This window comes from Dendroctonus ponderosae, unplaced genomic scaffold, assembly GCF_020466585.1.
Source record: "Dendroctonus ponderosae isolate FM_Combo_2020 unplaced genomic scaffold, Dpon_F_20191213v2 Dpon_F_20191213_1, whole genome shotgun sequence".
Classification (NCBI taxonomy): Eukaryota; Metazoa; Arthropoda; class Insecta; order Coleoptera; family Curculionidae; genus Dendroctonus; species Dendroctonus ponderosae.
The window spans coordinates 42,613,010-42,624,414 of record NW_026017110.1 but is presented as its reverse complement, the minus strand read 5'-3'; the positions used below and the strand labels follow the sequence as shown (position 1 = coordinate 42,624,414).

Here is an 11,405-nt window from a genome sequence, read left to right as displayed (position 1 = left end):
CAGCCTTCTGTGGTTGGTGATTTTTCTGCGAAGGTTTGCTGGTAACTCGTCACGAGCCACCGGCACCTCCACAGTCACCGAACTTCTAGCGTACGCTTGTAGGATTGTCTCACCGATGCTTCTTGCCGCTGTTTCCAGTTCGTCTTCGGTTGCTATCTGTGGGATCACAGTCAGATTATGTAATACATTCGTGACTCCCCTGTCTGGTTCTCATCGCCGCTTATATAGATTCCTTCAGGTAACCCAGATGGTTCTCGAAATTAACAATTGTCTCCGATGAAAATCACTAAACAAGTAGGTAGTAATATTTTACGAGATCGAAACTTTGAATCGTGCAATACAATGCAAATGGATATCATCAGGGCAGCATCTGGACTACAGACGGAGGGTAAGACATAGGGAATCGGTACCGCATTCTTTCGATACGATTTAATTTAATTTAATCTTTCCTTGATACGAATTTGCGTCCGCAATCAATCAGGCGATTTAAAATAGGTCCAACAGTTTTTTAATAACTTTATTGTAGTGGATCTAGGCATAATTTGGTGTTTCCAATCATCGATTGTTAGTTCTTAAAACAATATTTAACAATACAATGCAATGGTTAATCTCATTTGCAATGATGAACACCCGGTCGTTTGAACATGTTTTTCTAAAGTTTGTAATACATTTTTCTGCAAATTTATGGACGATCCGCATTTTCTTGCACTTAAACTGCTTTAGTGTGTATACTTGTGTGTGTACATTAATTGGAAATTAAAAAGAACTCGAACATGCATATAGTACATGAGCACCCTTACTTAGTATTTGCAGTATCTGCAGCTTCTCTCTTGTTAATTTATTGATTTATTGTTATCAGCGTTATAAAATAAACTGCACCAAACACAACAATATCACACTCAGTAATTGATATATCAAAATCACCGTCAGTTTAATAACGCAATGTGTATTTGAAAAGTTTATCAGATCTACAGATGCACTCGCACTAAGAGAAAATGTCGAATTCAAAGTGCATATGTGCGTCCCAAGCCTCAGGCGCGAAGAAGCAGGAGTGGGAGCCGACGTTACGGCTTGCCTTCCCATAAACTTCACATAAACTTCACCGTCACATGAAAAGTTATCACTTCAAAAATTCAGTCAAAGCGTCAAAGTTCAAAAATTCGTACTGATGAAAGTACCAGAGAAAATTCAATCTAATTAGGAGCATGCCTCAAAGAAAGTATTTTCACAAAATACTAAAACTTACTTGCCGATATCTGACGCGCTTATAAAGAAATCAGCTTTGAAAGCTTAAGGGACAAAAATGGTAGAAAGTCAGTCAAGGCGTCAAAGTTTAAAAACCCATAGTGCAGAAAGTAACTGAAATAGTGCAAGTTCTTTTAGAGTGTGCATTAAGAAAAACCTAGTTAATAAACTTCTATAACCTGCGTGAAGATAGCTGGAACAGTTATGAAGAAATCAACGTTGAAAACTTAAGGAGTAAAAATGGTCGAGAATCAGTCAAAAAGTCAAAATTTAAAAATTGGCATTGAAGAAAGTTGTTGAGTGAATGCAACTAATTTTAGTGTGTGCGTTCAGAAAAGCCTGCTTAATAAACCTCTTCTACCCGCGTGGAAATAGCTGGCCTCATTATCAACAAATCAACGTTGAAATCTTAAGGTGCAAAAATAGGGAAAAGTTTGTCAAAGCGTTAAAGTTCAAAAATTCGTGTTGAACAAAGTACCACAGAGAATCCAACCTAATTCGCAGTGTGCCTTCAAGAAAGTCTGTTCAATACATTTATGGAATTCACTTGCCGATATTTGGCGCGCTTATGAAGATATCAGCTTTAAAAGCTGAAAGTGCAAAAGTGGTAGAAAGTCACTCAAAGCGTCAAAGTTTAAAAACGCATGATGCTGAAAGTAACTGAAATAATGCAACTTATTTTCGAGTTTGCATTGAGAAGAGCCTTCTTAATAAACTTCTATAACCCGCGCGAAGATAGCTAGCATAATTATGCAGCAATCAACTTTGAAAACGTAAGGTGCAAAAATACGGAAGTTTTTTTCAAAATGTTAAAGTTCAAAAATTCGTATTAAAGAAAGTAGAAGAGGGAATCCAACCTAATTAAGAGTGTGGCTTAAATGAGGTCTATTCAATAAATGCATGAAACTCGCTTGCCGATATCTGCCGTGCATTCGAAGAAGTCAGCTTTGAAAGCTTAAACATGGTAGGAAATCAGTCAAAAGTTTAAAAAATCATGGTGCAGAAAGTAACTAAAATAATGCAGCCAATTTTGGAGTGTGCATTAACAAAGGAATATTTAATAAAATTTTGGAACCCGTGTGCAGCTACTTGGAACAATGATGGAGAAATTAACGTTTAAAACTTAAGGTGCAAAAATAGGGAAAATTCAGTCAAAGCAGCAAAGTTCAACAATTCCAAAAAAGTACCAGATAGATTCCAACCTAATTAAGAGCGTACCTTAAAGAAAGTCTGTTTAATAAATGCATGAAACTCGCTTGCCGGTATCTGGCGTGCTTATGAGGGTATCAGCCTTGAAAACTTAAGTAAAAATTGAGTAAAAATGGTAGAAAATCAGTCAAAACGTCTAACTTTAAAACTTGGCATTGAAGAAAGTAGTGAAGCGAATGCAACTGAATTAACAGTGTGCATTAAAAAAAGCCTGCGTTATGAATTTCTTTTCCGAAATCGGGTCTCCTTATGAAAAAATGAGCATTGAAAGCCCAGGGTGCACAAATGCCGGAAAATAAGCAAAAGCGCCAAAAATCACTTTGAAGAAGTCAACGAAGCAAAATAAATATTAGTAAGAGCTTGAATTCAGAAACCCTTGCTTGATAAATTTCTGAAGTCCGCTCGCACAAATCTGATCTAGTTATGACGAAATCAGCTTTGAAACCCCATGGTGCTAACTAACCAATCGGATGCACCAAAATTTAGGTACCCGACTTGGTTCCTGAAGTATCATGAAAATACAAGAAATTAACACTTGTTTAATTATCACATATTACGCAAACTGCTTAAGTTAGAAAAAAGTTAAAACTGCCCTTAGTACAACTTTTTGCATTGAATCCATTAAACTAGCACTCGTAGTCATAGTCAACTTGATTTACGGGATAAAAAATAAAGTTATGTTTTTTTAAATGGTAATAATTTTAAAATCCTTATTTTTTTCTGAATTTAACGATATAATTATTGGTATGTTTTTCTCTTTCTTTTGTTGCAGTAAAACTTCAAAAGAAGATAAAAAATGGGCTATGTTCAAATTGACTTTCGTTTACGTCCAGGCATTTTTTGGCATCTTCACATACAACTCGTGAGTTATGTGAAGGTGCACAATCATGTTGAAAATATGCCAATTTTCGAAACGATGCTAACGGAAAACTATTCTACATGTCTTCAAGTTCATTTGGTAAAAAGTGCAAATATCTTTCGCTATTTAAATTGATATTACAAAAGAATGGACCAATAATTTTATCACTAAAAATGCCACACCAGACATTCACAAAAAAACACGTTGATCTTGCCTATTTTCAATTAGATGATGATTTTCATTAGCCCAGTGAACATGATTGTGTCTGCTAAATATTCCATTGTTAGTAAACCGAGATTTGTCAGAAAATAAAATGTGAGGGGAAACTGTAGATCTAATAGCCGTAGCAAACCTTACTAAACCACCTAGAAAAACTGAAGTATTCGTTCAGAATCTCGAGATGCATAGTATTTGCAATAAAGTACTTGAAAGGCTTGAATTTGTTTTGTTTTAGAATCAAACGGGCTTCTTCCTTAGAAATATTACATTCACTGGCAGTTTATCGGATTGATAAGTTTGAAATTAAAATGGGTGTAAGCTAAAACTCTTTCTTCATCTTGTTCTTTAAATTTAATCTTCCCCTTGTTCGATTTTTAAATGATCCGTATTTCTTCAAGTTGGCTTCCAGTCGTGAAAAACGTAGTTTGTCTGAATGTCTCCTCTCCATGTATTGGTAAAATATACATTGATAACCATATTACTATGTAATTCTATTACAGGTATAGGAACAGAATAGCATGTCATTATTTTCTTCTTTGCTAACAAAGTGCATGGTATTTACTTAGCAACAATAATACTTTTAACTAATGACATTTAGGTATTAACTCAAACTACTACAAAAAGTAAAATAAAGTAAAATAACCATTTCGTGACAATACTGCTAGATGCTTGTTAATGTTTTTCTTTTGAATTTTTACGGTTCAAAGACGAGATGAACATACAAACAGTTATATCGTTAAATTCGGAAAAAATAAGGATTTTAAAAGGCCCACAACCAACTATGATTACCATTTAAAAAACATAAGTTTATTTTTTATCTCTTAAATCAAGTTGACTATGACAAAGAGTGCTAGTTTATTGAATTCAACGCAAAAAGTTCTACCAAAGGCAATTTTAACTTTTTTTCTAATTTAAGCAGTTTAGTTTAGTCTTGTCTTTTCACGATTTTTCAGGAACCAAGTCGGGTACCTAAATTTTGAAAACGGTAATGAATAGGCAATCAAATTCTGCCCAATTTTGGCCATTTAATAAATTCTCTATCTTTAAAAATGTAGACGGTACCCATACAAAGATTCAGAAAAAGGCCACCCTGTATATCCAGGCATAAAAGAGCATTTCCCAAACCTCACCGGAAAAAAAAAATATATCTAGGCTAGTAAATACTAAAGAAATCTGATATGTCAACACTAAAAAGCCCTCAAAACCATATACAATTTTAAAACATGAGTATGGTCCAGAAAACGAATGGCCTGATAAAAGCTAATAACCACTTTAACAGATCTGTTTGCTTAAAAACCGCTACAACTCAAAAAACTCCGGTCATATTTCACAGTCGCTTGCACTGAAACGAATATAAAGCAACCCCCAAAGTAAACGGGCTGCTGTCTGCGTAGTTCAAAAACACCCGATCTAAAGCGTTTTGAAAAATGGAAAAGCTGCGATATTATGTTAAATGAAAACGTCCCAGTCACCTGGACACCTGGCAACCGAATCCTGCTTAAATAGCGCAATAATGTTGCTGTTTTCGCGCCAAACTGGCTAATTAATTGTGCCGGAGCACAGTTTTAATTGCAGACCTTCCATTTCGACATTATTATTAGTAAGGCTCATTTAAAATAGAACTCGCGCTAAACGCTGGAATCAGTTATAATATTTAGGAGAATCGTTATAAGCAAATCTGCCACCGAGTGAGTATATCTCAATTTGGAAAAAAAGGGTTGGCAAGCAGGATTTATTAGGCGTCAAAGTTTCGCTTTCTTGGGGGAGCGAAAAAATACGAAAATATTGCAAGTGGGCTCTTAACATGATTTATCATAGCCGGAAGAAAATTTCCCTACTAATTAAGGCCGCTTTTCTTCGCTTTACAGCACTGGGATACGCGAAATGCAGATTTAGCACCGCGGAAATCGTCATCGATCAATTGGATGATCGTAGTGTAATGAGGACGCTGATGACGGTCCACATAGAGGCCACATTATCGAAATTGGGAACTGCCACTCTCTATTATGGCCTCTCATTGTTCGTTTGGTGAGACCGTGGCCAACACCTTTTAATCCCGCGATAATGGATTCCGGATTGGCATTAGATTGCTTTTCGATGTGAGCTCGAAACTCTATGTCGAAGACTTAGCCACAATGTTTTTTACACGTTTGACGTCAATGGATTCGTCTCCTAAAAAGCGGAAGTTTGTTGCCATTTGGAAAGCAGTTGACCTCCCACGGTCAAATTCTGGTCTCCTAGTTGAACTTTTCAAAATTAGTAATTTTTCATTTAACTAATTCCCAGGCTAACCAGTAATGAATCTTCAGTTTTTCCACAGTCAAGCAATTAGCCATGGAAGTTTACAATCCAATCGCTGATCGACAACTAATGGTCGTCAGCGCGATATCGTTTGTGCCTATCAGAGTCAGCAGTTGCAAAACTTCTCCGTGTTCACGCTAATTAGTTCAATTCACTCTCGAGGAATTTTTCCACTCACCCGATCCAGTTCTCTTAAGAGAAAATATTTGGTTAATATCGATCTCTGCCGAAAATAGCTCTGGGATCGGTGCAAGGCCGTAACATTGAAAATTCCCACAAGTCTATGCCAGGATTTACCAGCTGCCTGTTTCACAATTAAATAGAAGAGTATTTGGTTCGGAACTTGTCACTAAACTGTTCGCGAGTTGGCGGCTATAGAAATAAATGCTACAAAAACAAACTTCTACACCAATTTGAATTTATTTTATACACGCAGGAATGGAACCATTGGCAATGGAGTAGTATATAACTCAGTAGTACCTAATACTAAATAGTCGGTTAAAAGAAGTTTGCCTGATGAAATTCTGAAATCTGCTTACAGATATCTCGCCTGTTTATGAAGAAATCAGCTATGAAAGCTTAAGGTGCAGAAATGGTGAAGTCAGTCAGAGCTTCAAAATTGAAAAAATCATATTCAAGAATGGAACTAAGTAGAACAAACCTAGTTAATAATGTGTGTTGCCTAATGTAGCTTTGTAGTTGTAGCGGTTGAAAACATTGCCTAATGTAGCTTTGAAATCCGTTGACAGATATCTGCTCTGCTTACGGAGAAATCCGCCTTAAAACTTTAAGGTGCAAAAATGGCTAAATTTATACTAAACAGAGAAACTAAGCGCATGCAACGTACTTAACGTTGTGCATTAAAGGAAGTTTGCTTAATAAAGTTCTGGAGTCAGTTTCCTGATATCTGTCCTGATCAAGACCAAATCAGCTTTGAACGCTGAAGGTGTAGAAACGGCCAAAATACAGTGAAATCGCTAAAGTTCAAAAATTAATATTAAAGAGAGAAACAAAGCGAATGCAACGGACTTCACACTGCGCATTAAGGAAAGATTGCCTAATCAAGTTCCGGAATCGGTTTGTAGTTATCTGGCCTGATTAAGACGAAATCAAATTTGAAATCTGAAGTTTTTAAAATGTCTAAAAAGCAGTCAAATCGTCAAATTTCAAAAATTTATATTAAAGACAAAAGGCAAAATAATGCAACGGACTTCACACTGAGCATTAACGAAAGCATGTTTAATTTTTTTTTAGTTTTGGACTCCGGTTGCCAATATCTTGCCCGATTAAGGCCGCTTTTCACCAAGCGATCTTAAACCAGTTTAAGGTCTGAAACTCAATCTGACGCGCGAAACGGATTTCACCAGAACCTTAAACTTAGTTTGTGCTTGAACGCGTTTAAAGAAACGAACTGGCCGATTTTGGGCGTTTATAGCTTTAAACGCCGTTTAAAGACTTGATCTAACCTCACTGTCTAAAGAATTGTTGTTGTTGTCGGTCGACCGAAAAATAATAAAATAGAAATGGCACGTAGGCCAGTTTGTAATTTAATTTGCGAAGTAGTCTACGAATATTTCATTGTTACTTATGCTTATACTTGCGGATTTTATACTCTCCGTATTTTGTAAAAGCTGTTTCGCAATAATTCGCTGAAGGGTTGCAAAAAACTCACTTACAATTGGTGTTGGTCATATTGCTTATAAGCCGATAAGGACCAATTCTTTCTTAACGCACAAAATCGCTCAAAACGAATTTTCAGTCCATCCTATAGAGTTCGTCCAGACTGAGAGAGGAGCTTTGAACGCGGAAGATGTCGAAATGGGTAAAAGGCAGTCAGACCATCCAAGTTCAAAATTTCATATCAAAGAAAAAAACAAAGTGAATGCAACGTACTTCAGAATGTGCATTAAGTTTAAGTAAGCTTGTTTAATAGAGTTCTGGAATCCCTTTGCCGATATCTGGTCTGCCTATGAAGAAATCAACTTGGAAAGCTTAAGGACCAGAAATGGCTAAAAATCAGTCAAATAGTCGAAGTTCAATAATTCATACTAAAGGAAAAAACAAATCGAATGCAACGTACTTCACTCTGTGAATTAACGAAAGCCTGTTTAATAAAGTTCTGCGATCCGTTTGCCGAAATTTGGCCTGATTATGAAGAAATCAGGGTTTAAAGCTGAAGATGCAAAAATTGCTAAAATATAGTAAAATCGTCAAAGTTCAAAAATTCATACTTAAGAGTTAAACTAAACGAATGCAACGTACTTAACACTCTGCATTGAGGTAACCTTGTTTAATAGTTCTCTGAAATCCGTCTATCTATGTTCAGCCCGTTTTTTTAAAATCAGATTTTAAAGCTGAAGCACCAGAAATTGCCAACAGCCAAAACATTACAATTTTGAAAATTGCATGGAACTAAGTTACTACGTCAATGCGACCTAATTAATATCTACTGTGCGTTAAGAAACTTTTGCTTAACAAATTGCTGAAATAGACTTTGCGAGATCTGCGCTCCTAATGAACAATTCAACTTTTGAAATGTCAGGTGAAACAACAGAGAAAACAGAACCAGAACGAACATATGTATATCTATTCAAAAGCGCCATTAGATATGGATTTTTGCAATCGGTTTCAGGTTTTTGTACGTGCAATGCCGATGACAACGAATCCAGGCTGATGAAGAACTTGATGGCCAATTACGATGCGGGAGTGCGGCCCGCTCAAAATTCCTCCCTGCCTCTAACTGTCGTTTTCGGGGTGTCTTTGCATCACATCATCGACGTGGTAAGCGGCAAAGATAAGCGTATCATAATAGACTGCGATTTATCAGCGCTTAATCGGTTTGGATTTTTTCTTTTCCGGCTATTTCACCTGCGTCTTCACTCCGGCAGGACGAAAAAAACCAGATCCTGACCACCAACTGCTGGATAACGCAAATCTGGATGGACTATCATTTGCAATGGAACGCCACCGAGTATGCGGAGCTGAAGGTGATCAGAATCCCGTACCATCGAGTGTGGAGGCCGGACCTGATCTTGTACAACAAGTGAGTTTGTCGCCGATAAATCAAACATGCAATATCGCATGGAACTCGCCCCCGCAATGCCCGCACCCTAAAAACTGCACTCTCATCTCCAATTAATTCTCGTCAGGATTAAATTAAAATTTTGCTTGTTTTTAGCGCTGATCCTCAATATCAATCCTCAGTGATCAACACCAATGTCATAGTGTCCAGCAATGGCCAAGTGGTTTGGCTCTCTCATGGCATCTACCGATCCTCCTGCGATATTAATGTCGAATACTTTCCTTTTGATGTTCAAAGCTGCCACATGAAATGGAGCTCGTGGACCTACGACGGATATCAAGTAAGAAACTTATGCATTTTTAATAAAACTTCCGCATGAAACGTGACAAGATACAAATGGAATGCAAGGCTCGACCTGCAGCGGCAAACAAATGCGAAATGTTCGCCCTAAAAGGCTGGTTTTTCAAATTATTGCCTGCCTGAAATTGGAATTTTATTCCCCATCTTCCTGTGCACTTGCATTTGGATTGAAATGCCATACAACTATTTATTTTAATGCAAAATTTCAGGGTGAATTTTTGGCCAACAAGAGAGGGACAATGCAGCAAACCAAATTAGTTTTGCTCTGGAAGTTTGATCACCCGTATGACTAAAACCGTCTGAAACATGAGCCTTTATGAGCATTCAACTCAAGCAAAATGGAAATATAATTTAAATTAGAAAACATCCCGGAAACCGGTTCTTTTCATGCCAGTTTTTTTCAATCCGATTCAAAGAGAAAAGTGAAACAGAGCCAACTCGCCTATTTATCCGGATTTACGAATCCGGCGGGCATTGATGATTAAAATTAATCTGGAATTGGAGCCGCCTCTATTTTCACGCTTTCCGGTCTCATTAGGGGCGTGGAAAAATGCCCCAGAGAAACTTTATTATTATTTATTGCAACGCGCGCGAATCGATACATAACACACATGGACACGTGGGGATTCATTGAATGCGAACAAATCGCGGGAAAAGCCGATAACCTAAGCGGCAAAACATCACGTAGCTGGTCTCCTTTAATAAGGCCGAAGATGCGAAATCCCTTACAAAGGGATAAGTGGCTCTTATAGTTAAACTTGCATGCTGACAGCCGCTTTTCCAATGAAACTTGGCTGGTATTACGCAAATTATGACGAGCTGGAGTGTATTTGAAAACAAGTATTGCACATCTGAAAACTGCCAATATTCCTGTGCAGAAGAACTGAATTTGAGCTAGAAATAGTAGTTAGATGGCTTAGTTTCAACTGTTTTCCAGATTTGAGCCGCCAAACTTTACCGAGTTCCTTAAATTTGCAATTATCCATAAACCTCTTTAGCAGTTGCACTCTAATCTGGGAATACGATCCTTCGGCCCAATTTCCGATGTTGTGCCGAGCCTTTCGCTCCCGACACTGCTTGAGACAGTAAACTGTATCAATAATATTACGCATTCTAATCTGTGTCGTGCCCAAATGGCGCGGCACAACAAATGCATTAAAATCTAATGTTTGTCCATGTTGTGCCAATGCATTCGCGCACGGCACTGCTTGAGACAGCAAACTGAATCAATAATATTACGCGTTCTATCAGTGTCGTGCACAAAGGGCTCGGCTCAACAAATATATTGAAATCTAATGATTGCGCATGTTGTGCCGCGGCCTTCATGCACGGCACTGCTTGAGACTGCAAACCGTATCAATAATATTTCGCGTTCTAATCAGTGTCGTTCACAAAGGGCCCGGCACAACAAATGCATTGAAACCTAAAGATTGTCCATGTTGTGCCGAAGCCTTCAGGCACGGCCCTGCTAGAAACACCAAACTGTATCAATAATATTTCGCGTTCTAATCAGTGTCATTCATAAAGGGCTCGGCACAACAAATGTATTGAAACCTAAAGATTGTTCATGTTGTGCCGAGGCCACAGGATACTGTATCAATAATATTTTGCGTTCTAAACAGTGTCGTGCCCGAAGGACTCGAAACAACAAATACATTGAAATCTACAGATTGTCCATGTTGTGCCGAGGCCTTCTGGCACGGCACTGCTTGAGACAGCAAACTGAATCTGAATTTTAAGACACAACTTACAAACGATATCAATAAAATGTCGCGTTCTAATCAGTGCCGTGCCCAAAGAACTCGGCACAACAAATGCATTGAAATCTAATGGTTGTTCATGTTGCGCCGATGCCTTCTGGCACGGCACGACTTGAGACAGCAAACTGTATCAATAATTATTCATACATAATACACTAACCAAGCGGTTTTGGTCCCTGTTTTCAATCTGCACTTTTTCCGGAAAATTTTGTTTTGTTCGAAGAAAATCGCACTTTTAAGGCACCACTTATGGCCGTATTTATAGTCCAAGTGCCAAGTGGCACTTGAGAGAGACTTATCGAAGAACGAGTTGAGTGACTTCTGACCCTTGAGATAGAAGCCATTTTATAGTTCCACCTCGAGAGTGACTTGGAAAAGTGGCTGTTAAGTGACGGATCATAGGTTTCTTATGATCGTCCGGTTGGTACCA

At 37.8% G+C, this 11,405-nt stretch overlaps 1 protein-coding gene and 1 long non-coding RNA gene across 5 annotated transcripts in view; one reads left to right on the top strand and one right to left on the bottom strand.

The window, feature by feature from the left end:
* LOC109544343 (neuronal acetylcholine receptor subunit alpha-7) overlaps window positions 1-11,405 on the top strand; it is a 27,665-nt gene that overhangs the window by 5,741 nt on the left and 10,519 nt on the right. For all 4 annotated transcript variants that reach the window (XM_048660618.1, XM_048660619.1, XM_048660620.1 and 1 more), the window contains 3 exons: window positions 8,466-8,614; window positions 8,722-8,876; window positions 9,012-9,195. In XM_048660618.1, the coding sequence (XP_048516575.1) occupies window positions 8,466-8,614; window positions 8,722-8,876; window positions 9,012-9,195 (488 nt within the window). The remainder of the gene's footprint in view (window positions 1-8,465; window positions 8,615-8,721; window positions 8,877-9,011; window positions 9,196-11,405) is intronic.
* Window positions 33-11,397, bottom strand: LOC125502469. The gene is made up of 2 exons (XR_007280223.1): window positions 11,136-11,397; window positions 33-156 (listed from the first exon to the last, which is right to left on the bottom strand). It is a non-coding gene; the product is annotated as an uncharacterized LOC125502469 (long non-coding RNA).